The 19899-nt window shown below is 54.8% G+C and overlaps 1 protein-coding gene and 1 long non-coding RNA gene across 6 annotated transcripts in view; one reads left to right on the top strand and one right to left on the bottom strand.

Annotated features, from left to right (window-relative positions):
- Positions 1–586: 586 nt before the first annotated feature.
- The window catches only part of RNF220 (ring finger protein 220), a 263034-nt gene continuing 243721 nt past the window's right edge, over positions 587–19899 (bottom strand). For 2 of the 5 annotated variants that reach the window (XM_069589637.1, XM_069589666.1), the window contains 10 exons: positions 19793–19835; positions 16472–16593; positions 15985–16117; positions 7591–7687; positions 7299–7385; positions 7112–7167; positions 6918–6996; positions 2539–2647; positions 2318–2392; positions 587–1563 (listed from right to left, as the gene is read on the bottom strand). In XM_069589637.1, coding sequence (XP_069445738.1) covers positions 1492–1563; positions 2318–2392; positions 2539–2647; positions 6918–6996; positions 7112–7167; positions 7299–7385; positions 7591–7687; positions 15985–16117; positions 16472–16593; positions 19793–19835 — 873 coding nt within the window. In that variant the 3' untranslated portion in view covers positions 587–1491. Of the gene's footprint in view, positions 1564–2317; positions 2393–2538; positions 2648–6917; positions 6997–7111; positions 7168–7298; positions 7386–7590; positions 7688–15963; positions 16118–16471; positions 16594–19792; positions 19836–19899 lie in introns of all 5 variants that reach the window. The other 3 variants (XM_069589626.2, XM_069589647.1, XM_069589658.1) reach the window with 3 other exon arrangements.
- On the top strand, positions 7384–16273 carry LOC138440685 (uncharacterized). The gene is made up of 3 exons (XR_011257088.1): positions 7384–7758; positions 14436–14723; positions 15695–16273. It is a non-coding gene; the product is annotated as an uncharacterized lncRNA (long non-coding RNA).

Here is a 19899-nt window from a genome sequence, read left to right as displayed (position 1 = left end):
CACCACTTGACCAAGCTCCATCGTAAGTGCTGGCTGTCCAGCCTCAGTTCCCTGACTTGAGGGTCCACCTTGGATAAAGGGGGTTCTTACTGTTCGTTTATCTGGGCAGTAGCTATAGCAGGCAGTGGTCACTAGGATGGAAAGCAGACGCCGCCACAGGGGACTAAGATGCTGACTTTGGTCCCTGGATCACTTCAAGGGACTAGAAAGGGACAGAGGTTTGGGGATTATGTTTTCACTTGAGCTTACAGCCTGTTCCAGCCCTAGACCAGGGGATAGAGCTTGCATCCCCTCGGTACCCCCAAGCTCTGACCTCTCCTGTGATTAATGAGCTGACGATTCTGCATCGATAAGGAATTAACCTGGAGCCCCTACCCATCAATAGTCAGGAGTCCAGGTCCTGGCCCCACCCCCCCACACCCAACAAGGCTCCAGGGCCCCTGAACAGACTAACCCCACCCTGCCTCACAAAGCCATAGCCAAGTCCTTTTCCCCACATGGCTGCCAGGAATTAACCCCTTAACTGCCTCTGTTCCTACCACCTCATCATCTTCCCCTCCCTGTACACATACACAGAGACAGCAGCTGTTTATACTGGTTTAATCCATGTCAAATGTAGTTTACAAAGGGAAAGGACAAGTACCTTTGTATAGAATATACAGACACAGCATCACACCATGGGGCCCACAGGGCAGGGGAGACCACACTTTTCCCGGGAAGAGCAGCTCTAATCCCAGGAAAGGTTCTCTGCGGAAGGCTGGGGAGCCAGAAGCACCCTTTGTCCAGCCCAGTCTCAGCCCCTGCTTCAGCTCGGTTCCCACGCCTGTGCCTCCCCCCTCCCCCAACTCCTTACCAAGAGCCCCAGGAGCTAAGACTAAGGAGAGGATCACGTCCCTTGGGGCACATGCCCCACGTCTGGGAGAAGAAATATACACCACTGAACAGCGAGCACATGGGAGAGGGGAGGGACTGGGAAGGAGTGAGGCAGGCACCCCAAGGCGGATGGGCCGAGCCCCCAGCCAGCCCTCAAGGAGGCGCTGCCTCCAGGCCTTCTTAACAAAAGAAGAAAATCATACAACCAGGGGATGGGGAAGGGGCGGGGGGGGGGCGGGGAGCTGTCCCATTTATACACAACATTGTAAACATACAGAGTCTATATTACATGTGCTTCAGTCTGGTGTTTGCATGTCTGTCCGTCTGGGGGCTGGATCTCAGGAGCCTTGCTTGACAATACTCCCCCCACCCCCACCTCCCTGCCCCACTCTGGGAACAGAACCTGGAACAGGTATGACCCCCAATCTTGGTGGGAGCCAGCAGGCAGGGCCTGGGCCTCAGCCTCCATTCTGGCTCCAGAGTCCTGTGTGTGTGTGCATGTTCATGTGTGTGCATGTATGTACATGGGGAACCTGTGTGCAAGTATGTACAAGGGGGCGTCTCGTCGCAGGTGGGGCAGGCGTGGCGCTGGAGCAAGGCCTGCTTGGGGTGGCCGGCTCACAAGTAGATTCTCCGCAGGTCTCCAGGCGCTGTGATGGTGTTGCACTGGGGGCAGAGCTTCTTGGCGCCCTGCGGGGAGAATGGGGCAGGGTAGGGCCCTCTGGTTAAACCCCGGCCCACACATTTGATTGTGTGCACCCAGGCCTGCAGCCATGTCTCCCTGAATCCGATGTGTGCTGGGACTTTGGACTGGTCCTGTCCACGAGGGCTGGGGAGGCCTGGGCAGCCTCTGTGAGCAGGCAGGCACGCTCCTGTGTTGGGGGGACGCCAGGATCAAACCGCCTGGCTAGGCCCGCAGCGGGAGCCCCGGTAATGAGAACAAGGCTGGGTCCAGCTGTGGCTGCCGCGGCCCTAACGAGATTACACGCGGCCTTTGATCAGGACACAGAGCCCACGTCCGGGCCTTTTATTGCTGTCTCCGGGCGACATTTTAATGGCTGCTCCTGAGCGAAGAACAGGGGCAGGAGCAGAAGGAGCTTAGTAATGGGAGGGGGAGGGGCTGAGGCCCTGGTCCTGCTTACCCACACCCAGCCTCCTCCTGACCGGGGATCTCACTGCTATGTGTAACACGGGGGCCCTCCAGGGTGGGGGCTGGGAAAGGGAGCAGAGACCCCATGGCTGGGGAGAACTGGATAAACCTGGTGTGGGGGAGGGGAGAGGCTCATGAGCTTGGGGATGAGTATCCTGGAATCAGGCTGTGGTCTGTGGTTCTGCTCTGCCTGCTCCTTGCTCTTCCTCCCCCCGAGGGAGGCTCAAGCATTAGCATGGACATCTGGGCAGTAACCCGAAAGGCTACCCACTCCCAACCCCCAGACCACTTCACCAGGGTCCGCAGCCAGCACTCCTCACAGTGCACATGCCAACACTGGATGGACGTCAGAGGCATTGAGTATGAGTCCTAGGGAGAAGACCGGCAGAGAAGGGAGGGGTCACTCTGAGGTGTCCCACCCTTTGAAGGGCCCAGTTCACTGAGCAGAGACCCTCTCCAACCCCCAGGGAGCACTGAGGCCCAAGCAGGGACATGCGAGGTTCCCTTCCTCTCACCATGCAGATGAGGCATTTGTAACGGTCCCCACGAGATAGCTGCCGTTCAAGTTCCCTGACCCGAGCCTTCAGGGCCTCAAACGTGGTCACAGCTGAATCTTCGGTGATTCTGTGAGGAGGATGGCACAGTTGCGCAGGCAGCAGGCTGGCATCTCTAATTTGAACCTCCAGCCCACACCTTCCTTGAGTTCCAGAACCACATGTACCCATGTCTCTCGGACCTCCCTGCTCCCCAATCCCACTCACATCCTAGATCCACAAACTCCACATTCCAGACCTGTGCCCCTCACCTGCCTTGCTCCTGTACCTCCATCCTGGTGAATTTCTAAACCAGACACCTGGGAACCATTCTCGAAACTACTCCTTCCCAGTCACCCCTGACATCCAGCTCCTCACATCTTTGGCATCTCCACTCCTTTCCACGCTGCCACCTGTAGTTCAGGTGCTCATGACTCTGTGCATTATACCAACCCGAATGGCCCCTCTGCCTCCATTCTTCTGGCACCTACGATTGTGCAAGCCCGACCACTTCTACTGACATTTCCAACATTTCAGCGTCTATCTCAGCATAAAGCTCTAGCAAACTCCTACAAGCTTATGAGGGCCTCCTTGGCCTGCCCCCACCAGCCATGTGCCTCAGCACCCTACCACGTGCCTCGCGTTCCATCCACGTCCAATGCTGGAGTTCTTCCACACGCCCCAGCATTTTTCACTCATTGGCCTCTCAAGTACTTTCTGCTGCTTCTGGGTCACCCCACCTCCTAACTCTCTAGTTCCATCTCATCATTCAGGCCTAGTCCCCACCTCCTCCCAGAAACCTTTTCCAAGCCTCGGCCAGTACCACCGGTGGGGTTGCCCCTTTTGTGCTCTTCCAGCCCCTGTGCTGGACGGCACTACAGTAGTACAACTGCAAATGCCTGTCTCCTCTGCCAGACTCGCTTCCCCGAGGGCGAGATGATCACTCCACCAATACTGACTCTGGACATCAGCCCCACTCCAGGCATGGGGGTGTGAGTAAACACCTGCTGAAGAAACAGCAGGTCTAACCCCCAGGGAGAGCGAGAGATGGTGATCTGAGGGGGCCCACATAATCTAGGTCCCTGGGCTGGAGGTCTAGCCTACATCAACAGCTCCTAGCTGTTTCTTCCTAGGCATGTCAGATGTCCTGGTGGTCCTCACCTGCTGTCCAATCCCTGCACAAGCCCTGCAACTTCCTGAACTCTCTGAGCTGTGATACTGAACAGGGAACAGCTCGGACAATTCTAAGGAGTGATCTTTCCCACCACTCCTAAAACAAGTCAACAGAACCCAGAAGAGCTTACAGGGGGAGGAATGTTTCCTGGAGGAGTAGAAAAGATGGTACTGGAGATGAGCCTCAGGGAATAATGACATAATACAAATAAAAGAGCTAAAATTTACTAAACACTTACTAAATGCCAGGAATTTTACTGAGGGATTAAAAATTATCTTATTTACACCTCACAAAAACCCCATGGGGAGATCCTAACACTCCCATTTTATATATGAAGGAACACTGGAAAAGACCCTGATGCTGGGAAAGACTAAAGCAAAAGGAGAAGGGGGAGGCAAAGACTGTTAGATAGCATCACTGCCTCAATGGACACGATCTGGGAGACAGTGCAGGACAGGAGTCTGGCATGCTACAGTCCGTGGGCTGCAGAGTCAGACACAACTCTACAAAGACAACAAAAGCACAGAAACTTAAGTAGACTACCCAAGGTTCACATAGAGCGGGGGAGATGGGATTCAAACCCCGACAGACTGATTCTGGAATCAACCAGTAACAGCGTGAATAGCCATTACTCTACACTGGCTACAACCAGGAGATAGGCCTCCAGGCTGAGAAAACTGGGAACCAAGGCCAAGGGCCCCTGGCCCCATCTGGCTGGAAGACTCACTTGTGGACAAGCAGAAGGTTGCTACACTGGGAACCCAGTGTCCAAGACGACCCCAGATGCCACAATCAGAAAGGGAAGTTTATCTTACACTCGATTTACAGCAAGTACTTGAGGATATTGGAGGAGGGCTGTAAAGGGTAAGAGCTGAGGTTTAGAAGGTGTACTCAGTCAGCTGAGGTAGAATCACAAGGGCGGTATGTGGGCTAGGACCATCTCCTAGGGGGTGGTCTGTCTTGCCAGCCTGGGGGTGCAGCAGGCCCAGAAAGCCTGAAAGCTTCCAGGCAGTCTGTCCCTGCTGGGCGTAGGTGTAACAGGGGGCATGTGAGGATGGTGGGAAACACTTAATGGGCAGCGGCGAACTCTGATCTCTGACCGTTCTCTCTTAAAGGGGCACCAGCAGTGACACAGAATGCGTTGCCCTGATGGCTGTGTCCCTGATCAGAGACGCTCCAGATCCATCATTCCAGCAGTCCATGGCTCTCTCTGCCTTGCCTCTCTCCAAGCAACCTGAGAAAGGCTCTGACTACAACTCCTTCTGGCACTGGTGGGTTTCCTGGGAGCATCCCTTCAGCTTTCCAGCTCTGGAAAGCCGCTGCCACACTCTCCTTCCTCACACGCACTTGCACAGCTGAGTCTTCCCCCTGGCAGTCTGCCCAATGCAGTATGTGCCACCCCCATCTAGACTGCTGGTATGTTCCTGGCAGGGAGACAAGGATGGGTAGCTATACTTCCTTTCTCTCCAAGGACCAGGCTGATCCTGTGTGGTTACTTCAATGATTGGGAAACCAAGGCCTGGAACTGGGGGCAGCTTACCCCAGAGTAGAACACTAACTCGAAAACCCTAAACCAGAGAATGAGCTAGAGCTAGGAAGGCAAAAGCCATGAGTCCAGAAGAGCCATTTCCCACTCCCATCTCCAAGGCCTCTCCATCCCCATGGTGGATCTGCTCAGCACATAACTGGCCTTTACTCTTTGCTCTAGCGAAACACCCAATCCTCCAGACCCCCGATTCAGGGAGGTTGCGAGCTATTCCAGAGCCCCTTGAAGGCATGAGGTGGAGAATTTCTTAGAAGAAGCCATGTATCCTGTGTTTCTCCTTCCCCTGGATGTGAAAAAGATCCAGGATGGGAACCCATAACGTGTCTGGGAGAGACGTCATGGGGACTGAAGGGCCAGACCTGTCGAAGATCTCTGCACATGACTGAGCTGGCCCCCAACTCATCCCCGAGGGCCCTGCCCACGGGTGCTCGTGCTCATACAGGTGGGACAGAAAGCCCAGCTTCCCCAGCCCTCAGTGGGGTAGGACCACTGGATGGCCACTGGCTCCGGCCCCCACCTCCCCCTCCGGCGCCATCCCTGATTAATGATCTTGTCTTTCTGATTTATGAGCAGCCCCTCCAGATGAGGGTAGGCGCCCCTTACAGCCCCGCCCGCCCCGCTCAGCTGGAGTAGGAGAGAATTATTAAATAAACATCCATACGTCATTCCTCTCCCCCCAAGCTGGTTGCACCGAACCCGTGCGGCCCGCTCCGGCGCTGACACGGAGCAGCTGCGGTGATTCATGGGCAGCCGGGCCCCGCGCCGCGGCCCATACATCATGCCAGCAGCACTCGCGGCCCTGGCCGAGATAAACTGATCAACCACAACGGGCTGGAATGAATTTATGACAACACAAAATGGAGGGAAACAAATGGGAGGTGACCCTGGGCCGCCGACCCGGCCCTGCACTGGCCTGCAATCCACTCTCCTGGCAGGAGGCAAGATGGAACACTGGCCCTGGAATGAAGAGGCTGCCTTTTAACCCCAGGCAACCTAGCCTTCAGAGGAGGGAGGGGCAGGTGTGAGGAATTAGGCAATGGCCAACAGCAGCAGCAGCTCCAGGCAGCCAGAACTGGACAGTGCCACCTCCTGGGGCCAGAACTGGCCTGCCTGGGCTACTGGAAAGGCAGTAAGGTGTGCTGCTGCTTTCGAATCCTGGTGGCTTCTGGGGATCCAGGCCAGGGATGGCCCAACCTTGGGGGAAGTGCTAATGGATCTCCTTTTCCGCTGCCAGAGAATGCGGGCCGAAAACTCCTACCAGAAGTGATGAGACCCAATACTCCTGCCTAAAACCCACACTGCAAGCGCCACCCGGGACAAGAAAAATGAAACCAATTTAGCTCCCGATTAAGAAACAGAAACTGGAGATGAATCAAGTGTGCCGGCTGGGCTGGGCGGCCATACATCACATTCCCCGGGCAGAGGCCTCTGCAGCAGGCAGGCGGGCAGGCCGCCTGCTCCTCCCTCCACCAAGGCTCCCGGGGCCATGGCCTAGTGATCAATTCAGAGAGTCACGCTCAGCACCAGCTGGGCCCCACTGCCGGCTGTGTGCCAGGGCAGCAGGCCTTCCTGTTAGCGAAGGGCCCCCTCCCTCCCACGGAGCTGCGGTCCCTGGAGTCGGTCTCCCCGCTGGCCACTCACTTCTCAATGTCGCTGTTCTTGCAGGTCTTCTGCATGGCCTCCTGTTTGCTGCTCTCACCGTTGCTGGTGGATGGCATCTCTGCTGGGACAGACAGAGGACTCACACTCTGGCCAGATGGGCAGCACAGATAAGCAGTTGGGCTTGAATCAGTGGCCACCCCCGTCTGCCCCTGCTAACCTGGGTCAGGACTTACCATCACTGGCCCATTTAGAGAACTCAGGTGTGATGCGTGTGCTGGGAGGGCCACCACTAGAGGAAGGAAAGAGGAAGGACAAAGTGAGCCCCGAAGGGACAGCCCTGAGGGCGGGCACCGGGTGGACCCTCGCCTCAGGGCCTCCCTTCCCTTTCTCCCACCCGCCCAAGCCTGTGCCCACACTTGCTTTAGGACTGCGCCCCGCAGTGCCTCTCTCTCCTTGGCTTCGCCAGGCTCCTCGCCTGTGCAGGGGATGACGTCGGCCTCCGTGTATCTGGCAAGGTGGTCAAGGACAATGGATCCTAGTTTGTGGTGGGCCGTGAGGGTTGAATCCCCAGGAGGGCTGCCCCTGGCCCAAGTTGAGACACTGACCCTGGGAGTTTTGGTGTGGATGAGTGACTCCAGGTGCTTGTGACTTTTCTTATTCCCTTTGGTCTGTCCCACCAGTCCCACCTTGTCCCGCAGTGCCCCAAGGATACTGTGGCTTCCCATACTCCAGAGTGTCATCCCCATCCACATCCAAGTCAGCGTCACTGTCTGGATTCTCTTTGCCGCTGCACATGATGAAGCCAGAGCCTGTGGGAAGCAGGGTGTGAGGAGGGCCGGGGCCAGCAAGACGAGGCCAAGGATCCCCCTTGTTTCCTAAGGTAGGGGTCAGGTTTGGGGCTAGGTAAGGCCCGGCAGAAACTTGGGCTTGGGGAATAGAGCGTGCTTGGGTGCTCTTGATTCTGACATTACAGTTCTTTTTCACTCTGCATACCTCAGCCTTTCCTGCACTGCCTGCTGCTCCATGATCTCTGCTCATAAAGCAGCCCATTTGTACATTATGTCAAGTTCTCAGGAGACACCTAGTCTAGGCCTGCTGTCCACCTGTCTTCCACATCTAAGAAGAGTGGGAAGAGGACAGACAGGTCTACAACCCCAACCCAGGACCTGGGCATCCCATGTCCCATTGTCCAGCCTGGCAAGACTACCAGAGGGGAGAGTAGGCTGGCAAAGGCCTGTCAGAGCCATACAGCGGAACCCTCAGCCAATGTCCTGATTTTGGCCGGCAGGTCCTTGCCAGCAAAAACACCAGGCAGCTGTTCAAATATTTGGTGTCTGAAGCGCCTGACATTAATTATTCATCCCCACCTCACTCAGCCCAGATTCCTGGACAAGTGCAGTTATAAAGGGATTAAGAAGGGACAGCCGAGGGAGGACATGCATGCACACCTGCTTCTCAGAGAAGTCCCTGGAGGCAACCCAGCTGGGCAGAGGCAGGGCCAAGGGCGGGGCAGGCAGCTGACCCCACCAAGGTGTATCTGGCACAGCAACAGGCAGACTCTTGGCCAGTGGTGGGAGGGGTGGTGGTGATGCAAGGGGCTGAGTGGCTGAAGCTGCCCCAGGCCCACTCACCTGCTTTATGTTCCGACTCCCAGAACCACCCTTCCTGATAGCCCAGGGCCAGGGACCACAAAGCAGCTTCTCCCTCCCTGCCCCTGCCTTCTCCCAGTGGTTCTGGTCTCGGACCACATCACATGAGCCAGTGGAGTAGCCCTGCTGGGGACAAAAAGGACTGAAAGCGATGGGGTCTGGGGTGAGTGGAATCGATGCAAAGCAGCTCGGAGTTCTGCCCAATGATCTCAGAAATTTCTTGTCCATTCTTCCCACTTTCAGCGTCTTACACATTCATGAAGGCAACAGGCTTGTAGTGGGTTGCCAAGCCTCTCATCTATTGCTTCGTCCTGTCGCCACAGAGTCCAGACCCTTCTTTCCCCTGCTCCAGCACTGCCTGCGGCTCCTCACTGTGCCTGCGACCAATTCCTACTCTTAAGCCAGACTTGCTACGCTCTGGATGCCCCCACTTCTTCACCTTCTCTCATTTCGCTCCCTAAGTCCCATATACACGGACAGACTTACTCCACCTCCAGCGTCACCCTGTCTGTCTGGCTCATGCTCTCTCTCCATCTGGAATGTTCTCCATCTTTCAAGCCCGTTTCAAAAGCACTTTCTTCCTGATCCTTCTCTATCCTACACCTCCGGTTTCTGGTCTCACAACGGGCCCACCCATCCCAGAAGCAAGCAGCACCAGGGAAACAGAGAGCTTACAGGTACTGCCCTGCTCCACCCCTGCCCGCCAGTCCTCATCTGCCCTCCACACTGAGGCACAAACAAACTCAAGGCAGCAGGCGGGTCAGCAGCGGGGCCATTAAGCTGAGAAAACACCAAGTTACAGCTCTGTCTCCTATTCACAGCCAAGTGTCCTGACAAGCAATTCCCACCTTGTGGGTGAGTGGCACCTCTATAAACCCTCTGACAGTTTGGGAGACAAACTCCGCCATCAATCAGAATGTAGCCATCAGGTTCACTTAGAGCCTGCACCCCTTGAGCCCTGCCAAGCGGCCCCCGCCCAAGCGCATGCAGCTCAGCAGTCAGCCTCACATCTACGGCTTGGCTAGACCCTGCCCAGCCCTGCCTGGTGGGTGCGTGAGAAGCAAAGCCGAGAATCCTAGCACCACTCCTCAGCCCAGAGTGGCTCCCATGGCAAACCTGAGACAATGGGGCACTCCCAAACTGCCAGGAAAAGTCCAGGCTTCGCCACACGTAAAGCAGCCCAGTGGCCAGAAGTCTTTCTCTCTGCAGTCTTGTTGCCTGCCAGGCCTGGACCAGGTCTCTGTAGTCTGGTGGAACACAGCTATTTTGGTTCCCAGGGCCTGTGTTTTCTCATGTCCCTGGGCTTCCCTGGTGGCTCAGAGGTTAAAGCGTCTGTCTGCAATGCAGGAGACCTGGGTTCAATCCCTGGGTTGGGAAGATCCCCTGGAGAAGGAAATGGCAACCCACTCCAGTATTCTTGCCTGGAGAATCCCATGGGCAGAGGAGCCTGGTGGGCTACAGTCCACAGGGTCGCGAAGAGTCGGACACGACTGAGAGACTTCACTTCACTTTCACTTTAGGCCTTTGTACTTCCTGTTATCTCTGCCTAGAAACGTCTCCCTCTTGGTCTACGGAACACATTCCTGCTCATTCTGCAAGTCTGACTCTTCTCAATCATGCCTTCCATTCACGGTGCCTGCACATAATAGTTGCTCTTTAAATACTTCCTGAGTGAACTTGCTTCAACATTCTCTCAAACTTCATTGAACTCATCCTCCGCCTGGCTTGACACTGAGGACGTTGTTTCCTGATCTGATTCCTATGCTCAAGGTGCTGAGTACAGATGAGACTTCCCTAGACATTTCTACAGAGGGGGCCCCTTCTGTGGTGTCCACCCAGGCTTCTGTACAACTCCAAATTCACATGTATTACCATGTATTGTCAATGTTGCTCATCAGATTAAAAGCCTAAGTCTGTGATCTAAGCGTCACCCAGCACACAGCTGGCCGAGCCCACGACAGGTGCCACGTAACACCCCCGAGCAGTGACAGCTAAATGCTGATGGTGCTGTTCCGTTAGGTGCTGGGAGCCCTGTGCCAGAGGCAGGCCCAGGCCTGATCAGCTGGTGGCCTGTAGAAACCTCTCTGGCCACAACCTCACCTCTCAGACCCCATCTCTCAGGTGGGCAACAATCTCCTTCTCCGACCACGCTAACAGGATGGAGAGCACGACACATCTTGTTCGCCAAGGAAAAGGCCTGCCTTTGGTCAGACAGCCGACTCTGACCTGACCCCCTCCTCCAGCAGACAGATGTTGGGAGCCTCTCCCTACCCCTCAGGTGTTCAGAACAGGCTGCCACTGCCAATTTCACTCCTGCGCTGCCCCAGCCAACTCCAACCTCCTTCCCAGCACATTAAACTTTATTTTCTTAATGAAATGTCACTTGCTGACTTCTGGCAGAATCATAATAAAAAGAAACGGCCATAAAGCCATTTTATGCATACAGGGCCCCCGCCAGCTTGCCCCCCTCCCACACATACTTTGAGAAAGCTCCACAGTCATTTTATGTTCTCAGCTGCTAGAATATCCCAAGCCAGTACTCAGAAGCAAGATGGCACAGAGAACGCCTTCCCAAGCCTCTGGCTCCTGCTCTGTGAAGCTCCAGAGTAACAGGCAAGCTGCCACTCCTGCTGCTCCTATCCAGGGCAGGGACTGCCTTCAGACCCCGCAAGATGACCCACAGCACTCTTCAGTCACCGGGGAGTCCCCTTGTTGTGGCTCAGACCCATGAAGGGCTGGGTGCTCTCCACAGGCAAACTAACCCTGATGATCAGTGATGCTCAGCAGTGGGGGCCTGGTCTAGGGAGGGCGGGCAGTTAAAAAAAAACCTCTTCCCTCCAAGTGGATACTTAGCAATAGAGAGGCAGAGGGTTAAGTGCATAAATGATAAGCAAAGCTTAAATTTTATAAAAATGTCCCATCTCTCATAAACTCATTTCTTCTTGGGTCATCACAAAGAGAGAAGGAAAAAAAAAATCAGCGTTAATTTGATCAATTGATCAGATGATCGATTGTGAAACTGGAGATGCCCACTGACTAGGGGCAGTAACGTCCTGGAACTTGAAACCACAAAAAAGGAGCCATCGATTTCCTCACCTGCTGTTCCCAACAAAACCAAAGCCCAGGGAGAAAGGCGTCCTGGGGCCTCCAGAAGCCCGTGCTCTCCAAAGGAGGGGAGAAGGGGGGGTGCGCAGCAGCAGCTTCCGGAGAGTTTTACACTGGAATTAGTTACAGATGCAGTTACGGTGTCTTGTGTAAACGCCATCGATTGGGGAGCTGACAGTCTGGGGAGCTGCGATGCGGGACAATCAATCGGCCTGCAGTGTCACCTGCCACCTCGCTGAACAGTTGACAATGCAATTATCCAGTGTGGAGGCAGGGAGTTGGCGTGTGTCAAACGCACTTAGCCACTTTCCGGGCCTCCTCGATAACGCGTTTCATTGCCTCACGTCAGGAGAGGCGCAAAGAGACAGACGCCGTTTAAAACCATTGATACTTGCTCCTTCTGCCTGTACTCCCTCTGTCCCGGCTTAACAATTGTGTTTCCAAAAGGCGATTAAATCCCCGTCAGTTGCCACAGGGGACAGAAGGTGCCCTGCTCCTTGCCACCCCTCCTTGCTCCTCCCACCAAACAAGTTCTAACTCAGGGTGGTAAGGAGGTAGAAAGCGGCAGCCTGGACACACTCCGTTCCAAGACCGCCTCCAGCAGTTGGCTGTTCTAGCACCTGTCACTGACTATACCAGGCAGCAGGGTTGCCCTGGGGGACATTTTGAGAATCTGGGGCTCCCATCTTTTGGAAATCAACACACATAAGGAGGCAGCAGCTAAGGCCAGGCCAATTTCTCCAGGCCCTGGACTCACAACACCTCTCAACCCCTTGACCCACAATCTGGCACCGAAGTTTTACCAAGCAACAGCCAGTTAACAGATCTGCGCCACAGCTGCCCCACCTTTCCTCCCCATGGTATCTCATTCCAGGCCACATGGAACCAGTCTAAATCCAAGGCAAGAACTCAAGTAAGATGCAGTCCCTAGGCGAAGATCGGGGCAGGGCAGAGGCCTGGACAGCGGTTTCTCTTAGTAGCGTCCCTGTCTCTACCCTTCCACCTGTTTGATTCAAAGGGGCTCAATGCTGGATTCCAGGGACGCAGTTCCTTCCAGGGCTGCAAGACTGAGCTGCAGCACCTTCCACTTCCTGCTGCCTCCTGGGAAATCCCTCCACCTTGTCACCCAAAGGCCCATTACATCACTGTCACGTCATCTGAAGCCAACTGTTCCATGTCCTTTCACCAGCCTGTCCATCCCAGAGATAATGAGCTCTAGGCTCCCTAATCCAGCAAAGTGAACATTCACTGGCAAACAAGACAGAGGAAGGATCAAGGCTCCCATCACAGGTCTCTTGTCCAAGACCAGGAGTTGGAGATAGGCAATGAGGAAAGCTGGGCTCATTTGTCACATACCTCCTTGGAATTCAGGCAGGCACGGGTTTGTCCCCAGGGGTTGTATAATTGGTTCCCACTGTGGCCCAACCTAGAGGCCCCTTGCTCTGCCCAGGGCTGGCATGGGGTGCCTGAAGAGTGTCTTTCCCCCCGCCAATGCTGAACTCTTTAAGGGAAATGTTGGTGAAGCACTAAGGTCTGTGCGCCTCCCTTTATGCAATTATAACTGAGTGGGCAAAAACAGCACTAGCAGGCTAGCAAACCCAAGGTTCAGAGAGGACAACCCACACCTCACGCACACAGCCCAGGGTGTCCCCTAGAACTGAGAAGGCCACCATGTTTCCTAAACAAACGTTTCTTTCAAACTACTCTCTTGAAACCTTTCAGTATCTCTTCTTTTAGGCTCTTGAAGATCCACGTCTATCTGGACCTATCCCAGTCCTTACCTGTTCTGTCTGATCCTTCATTTGGTCCTACAATACCAATTCCAAGCCCTCCCAGGCCTGAGCTCTCTGGGTCTCAGTAATCACAGGTCCCATCTCCAAGGCCCATTCTCCTCAGTCAAGTATCCCACCAAAAATTCCTGCTTGTTCATTGGCTCTGCTGCACATTACATTCAAAGGAACTCATCTGCTCCACCAGATCAGCCCCCGTTGGGCCTGATGGGAAGCCATGCTGAGGACGAAGGGGCCCTGGTCTGGGAGGAGGGATAGGTGATGATCAGATACAGGAACTTATGTGCAATTCTTCAATTCTTTCATATCTAACAAGGACAGCAATCTCTGTTCTGTCAGCACGCACAGTGCGGCTTAAATGGGCCTCGCCGCTCGCCTGCTCATCTTGCCTCTGCTCCCTCTCTCTGAAGCCGGCTGGGCAGCTTCTTCAACTGGCGTTATCACTCCCTCTAACCGGTCTTGGCAGGCAATCTAATTCCTCCTGAAAAGGTCACCGCCATTTTAACTGCCTTTCAATCACATTAAGCACGCGCTGCCCGGCTTGCGGCCCAGCCCGCCCGGCGGGCGATCAATGCGCTGCACTGACACCAGGCCGCCTGGCTGGGCCACACCCAACCCCCCAAGAGTTGGGGCCTCTCGGTCCTGGCCAAGAAGGGTAGACTGACAGATGGTCAGCTTCTGCAGACAAGGTTTCAGGGGCAGAGGCGGTCAGGATCAGCCAGGGCCTCCTTTGATAGCACCCCCCTACCGAGGAGCCTCAGCCTCCTCCGCTCCACTGCGCCCTGCTCTCTGCCTCGTGGCCCCTGCTGATCTCGCTGTAAAACAGCCTTTCAAGTCTGTCTGTCTTTTGACTGCACTAAGCTGTTTAAGAGGCGGCAGCAGCTTCTATCAGGAAAGCCGGAGCAATTCTCTGCAGATAAAGGCACCTCCGGCCCCTGTTCCCTCTTCAAGTCTCACTCTCATTCTCGCTCTCCAAATCGCTCAAAGAAAAACCCCCTTTGAACTCCTCTCAGGAATTCTTGAAAGGAACCACCTCACCATGTAAACACTCAGGGAAAACTGACACCCGCCCAGGGCTGAAGAGCCCCTCACACCCGCTCTGCAAGTAGGTCCCAGGGCCTGGGAAGTACATGGTTGTATGAGCAGGCCCCATGCGGCTTCATCTTCCTAAGCTTTGTCTGGAGCCCAGAAGCCATCAGTAACCTCACCAAGAAGTTGCCACAGCAATGGAAGACATGAAAATCTGCAGCCACCAACAGAGCGAACCCAGCGCAGCATCCTGGAACTGGCCAGGGACACCTGTGAGTACAAGCCACAGGATCCCTATCTTCAGGGCTCTCTGGGCCTCAGAAACTCTAGGACAGGACCAGAGGGAAATGGCCAATGGACATTCTCTAGCTCAGTCCTCAGTTTGGTCTGATTAACCTTTCTCATTTACATTTTGCCAATGTGAGAGAAGACCGGAGGCATAATGCCACACCTGGGCTTGTGGCCTCTTCAGCGAGCCAGTTTGCCCTGGATGGCACTGTAGGGACCACTTCTCATCAACAGCCCTAGAAGCATAGCCCCAGTGAGGCAGAGACCCTCCTCTCAGCTGCCGCGATATTCCCAAGGGACCAGACACAGCACTACTCCCAAGGGAGCTGCCCAGAGAACTGGAGGCAGATGGGAAGCAGATTGGCTCACTTAATGACCACAAGCTGCAGTGCCAGCTGTGCTTGTGCACAGAAAGAGCGATGAGCTGGAGGCTGGGAAGCAAGACGGCTCCCCCTTCACCCTGCCCAAGGCAGGAAGCATCAACAAGAGGACACGCTTCTTGGGTTCCTACCAGTCTGCTATCTAACCTGGTGGGGGTGGGAGACTTCCATTGGGCCAAACCATTTGTCTCCAAGGATCCAGGTGGGCAGTGGAGCTGGGGAGGTCCCTGTAGAGCCCTCTGCAGCAAGTCCAAGGGAAGCAGGAGCAGCTGGGCACAGGCCCCTCTTGCTTCAGGGCAGAGGGCGCCCAGGGAGAAGGGATGGGATCACAGGTAAAATTAGATTCACCAATGAAGCTCATGGGAGGTCAAATTTTGCCATAACTCACTCTCTCCTCTGCAACTGATTTCCCTGACGTGGGGCTGAGGAGGAGGAGGAAAATCCAATGTGTTTGCCTGGAAGCCCTCGGGGCCCCCAGTGCTGGAGGTGTACAGCAGGTTGCTGGATTCTCATTTATCAGCCTTAAGAGGGATGGAGTGATAAATGCATAACCGTCCCTTTAATATTTTATGCAGGTGCTAACGCGGCTTGGCTGTCACCTTCAATGCATCACCCGAGGCGGAGAGCCCCCCTCGTCACTCTTAGCTTGCAGCCTCACAATTCCATTTCCCCACCCAAATACATCCGTTTTAATATGCACATCACAGGCAGGCAGCACGGTCACAAAGAAGCCCTGCCAGCAGCAGTTCCCACGTGGCTGAATGGATGACCAGCCACCAGCCCTGGCCTCTTGGCTCCCACAGATGGCTACCCAGCAGAGGCCTGGCCACCACAGTGCCACTACCTAGGTGTCGGCTGCTTGTACCTCGGAAACCACCTTCCAGGAGAGTGGTGGCCCGTATCCGCTTCTGCCCGCACCACTCATACTCCTCAAAGCGGTTGCTGTTCTCATGCTCGATGTCCGCGGCATCGTCCTCAGCCATGCAGGAGCCTTCCCTCTGTGAAGAGCAGAGCAGGATCATGCGGGTCCCAGGCCGTCCCTACCTGCTCCCCAGGGCCTGCGAGGAAGGCACAGCCCAGGCCCCCAGCTGCAGTGTGCCCCACAGGCCCCCGGCTCTAGAGCTCCTTGGAAGTAAACCAATCGAGAGGTCAAAGACCTGGGCTTTTTCCCAATAATTTTCCACTGGAGCCCCAGGGGAGGAGTGGGAGAGTGAAAGCAAAGGAAGAGGGCAAAGAACAGAGAAGAAGCTGCTGCTGAGACCACATGGAGAACCCAACAGCCCAGAGATTGGAGGCAGTCAGCAGCTAGTGTCAGGGGAAGGGGGCGGGGTAGGTGGTGATGGCCCCTCTACCTTAGAAAGGCAATGCTCCACATGCCTACTCATCTCCTGCTCCGATCCTGCCAGGGGGCGGCTGCACAGGGGACATACCTGCCCTTCATCTTGCTTCCTCCGTTTCATTTTCCCAATCCGAGCTGCATGGAGAAACCAAAAACAAAGCACAGAACAGGCAGACGGTCACTGGCGCTCCCAAGGTCCCAGAGGGACTGACATATCCTGACCTCCTGCCAGCCATTAGCCCTCTGGCTCATGCCCAATCTCGCCCTTGTTATGTGGCACCTTCAGCTCCTTTGGGGTCTGGGCCCTGCCACGAGCGCCTGGGGAGGAGACTGGTGCTAGGCCAGCCAGTGTCTACTCTTTGGCCACAGCTGTGTACCTGCGGTGCTCAACTGAGTCCAGTGAGCAAAGATGCTCCCCTTGGCACTTACTAGGTATCTCCCCAGAAGGCCAAGATCACAGGCTCTTTTAGAGCCAAGACCCACAACTTTAGAGATCACCTCTTGGCTAGAATCCAAAGTCTCTCCAGGGGCCTGATTTGGCCAGCTGTTCACTTATCAGTTAAAACCACTTTGTTCCTGGGCCAGCAGGCCCGAGGTACAGCCCTCAGTGTCCTATATAGAATCATCCCAGGGAGGATTTCTCTCAGGTCCACTGGTCCCATTTTACAGAAGAGGAGATCAAGGCCCAGTCATAAAGGTACAGAGGGTCTGAGTCAGACAGCCCAGGATATCCTGAGAGGGTAGCCCTTACTGTGCCCTCCCGAACCTGTTCCATCATTTCTGATCAGTGAAGAGGGGCTGGCAGGCCCCCGAGGCAGAGGGCTGCCTGCCATGCTGTCCCACAGGGGGCTCAATTCCAAAGTGCACACTGCAAGCCCACAGCACTGCTAATTAATGCTGAGAGATGCAATCATTTCTAATTAGCTCACTAATCCCTCTCTGCAGCCCTCCTGTCACTGAAGCAGGAAGGGGTCAAAACAAGGGACTCTGTTTCCTCTATCCCCTCCCTTGATGCAGAGCTAGCCACTTTGAGACCAGACTGATTAGGGCGGGGGTGGAGCCAGCCAAGGAAGGAAGGGTTCCCCACTGCAAGGCCAGAAGGAACTTTCTCATGGATACTGACCCTAGTGGAAGTCTCATCAATGCAGGCTAGGGAGTGAGACACTGGTGAATGGTGATGCGGGTGACAGCTGATAAGTTACAATTTAGAGCTTCAACTGTGTGTTAAGATTTAACTGCCTTACACAAGGAAGCTCATTTTATTCCATATCCGGAAACCAGGTTGTATTAAGCATTTTTCCAGATAAAGATACTTAAAGCTCAATCAGGCAGTTGCCCAGGTAGCTAAAAAGTGGCAAAGGCAGGACAGGAAACCATGCCTTACTCCATAGCTTCAAAGGCTCTCTTGTCCCGAGAGTGCCCCCCACTGATCAGTATCAACAAAGACGGATCCTGTGAGTGTGCTAGGGCAACACTTGGAACCCCAGCTCCTGCCTGAGGGCCTGAAGCAGGGAGTTACCCCAGAACAGAGCAGCCCTAGGACCCAAATCAACAGGAAAGCCACCATCCCACAAGGACTGAGCATGGAGTTTGAGAAACCTTGGCCCGCAGCCTGGCCCATCTCCTCTGTTTCCGCTGCTCTCACTACAGGAGATGTGACCATGTTCCGGTGCCCACTTGATTTTGCGGACAAAAATCTAGACTCTTTCACCTCGACTGCCCTAACCCTTGGAATCTCAGGCTCAAGCCACCTTGACACTCTAGAGCCAGGGCTGGGGTGGAGAAGGGATGCCAGATATCAGAAAGGCATTGAGCAAGTGACTCTGAGAGTTCAAGAAGGCTGTATGGAGCCGTGCTCCAGTACAAAGGTGCGTCCCCTAACCTGCCTAGGGTGCCTCTCTGGTAAGAAGGAGACTATGAGAGACACTGATAATTGAATAAACAGGTGAATCTCACAGGATTGCCAAGGAAGGCAGGACACTGGATGCTCTCCTCGCCCAAGCCACCCATGCCAGAAAACTCCTTGTGGTCCCAGGAAAGCACCCTGATGGACTGGGCATCACCTGGAAATTCTCAGATAAGCAAGGCAGGTTTGGTTATTTTCTTGCCATCCATCTTCTAAGTCCTGAACTAAGTTTACTAAAGCATGATACGGAAAAGTGTGCTCCCTACCTGGAAGCTTCCACTAACAGGAAAAGTCAAAGTATTGCCAAGGAGGCAGCATGGCATGGTCCAAGCAGCACAGGCTCTGGAGGTAGGTGTGTGTTTATCACTCAGTCTGTCCGACTCTTTGCAACCCCACAGACTACAGTCCACCAGGTTCCTCTGTCCATGGAATTCTCCAGGCAAGAATACTAGAGTGGGTTAACTGGTTCAAACCATGGCTCGGCCATATCCCAGCTGTGTGTTTTTCAACAAATTGCTTCACCTGTCCCAGCCTCAGTTTCCTCATCTACAAAAGGAGTGTTAACACTCCCTCTTAGTTATGATAAAGACTCTTAACATGAGGCCGGCCCATGATAAATGCTCTCCTTTCCCCAATCTGGGACTCAGCCTGGTAGCAGAAACCAAGTGGCAGGAACCCAGGATCTTGAACATCGATGGCCTTAACAGCTGGTCCAGAGACCCTCAAGCCCCTTACTGACAACCCCCAGATATACCACACCCTAGTCAGCACAAAAAACTAGATCATCCAGTTTGTTCAGCAAACAGGAATGCTCCAGAGGTTTGAATCCAAAAAGGGGGGGGGAGGGGGGCGGCTGCCAGGTAGTGCATACACAGCGTGCTTTCAGACAAGGCCTCTAAGAGCTGTTGAGCCCACGCTGATCACCTTTGTGAAATGTGGGCTGACTGATAACTCAAAGAGCCCTGGGATGAGTTAGTTCCTGTTGCCGTGGGAACTCCAGATCTCACTGCATTGTCAAGTCTCAGCAGAGAGGCTGTATTCACACGACTGGGCACTGATTAAAAACTGGAAGAAAAACATTCTCAGCGCCCTGCCAGCTGGTACAGTGAGGTCCCAGCAGTTTGCAAATTCAAAGCGGAGCTCCCAAGTGGAATTGTGTGGCTTGTTCCTCATTCTCTGCCACTTATTGCCCCCCAGGGTTCTTCAAGGCCTAGAGAGGCTCACGCAAGAGCTGGCAACCATCACCTCCATTAAACAGATGGGGAAACTGAGGGCGGCAGCCTCGGTCGGCACATACTGAGGCGCTGTGATTGCGAGGAAACCCACGGGCCCTAACGTTGAAGAGACCCAGGCAAGCCAGGAGCTGCAGGCAGTGAGGGAGGGAGGAGGCCGGGGGTGGGGCGAAGGGAGGGGCTGCGCAAGACTCACCATTCAGTCGGGTCTGCCGGTTGGCTCGCACTCGCAAGAAGGTCTGGGAGAAAATCCCGGGCAGATGCAAAAAAGAGAAGACAGCGTCAGCGCGGCCGGGAATCCCA

This window comes from Ovis canadensis, chromosome 1, assembly GCF_042477335.2.
Source record: "Ovis canadensis isolate MfBH-ARS-UI-01 breed Bighorn chromosome 1, ARS-UI_OviCan_v2, whole genome shotgun sequence".
Taxonomy (NCBI): Eukaryota; Metazoa; Chordata; class Mammalia; order Artiodactyla; family Bovidae; genus Ovis; species Ovis canadensis.
Note: the sequence above shows the minus strand (reverse complement) of the source record. Positions and strands in the feature narration are given on the sequence as shown.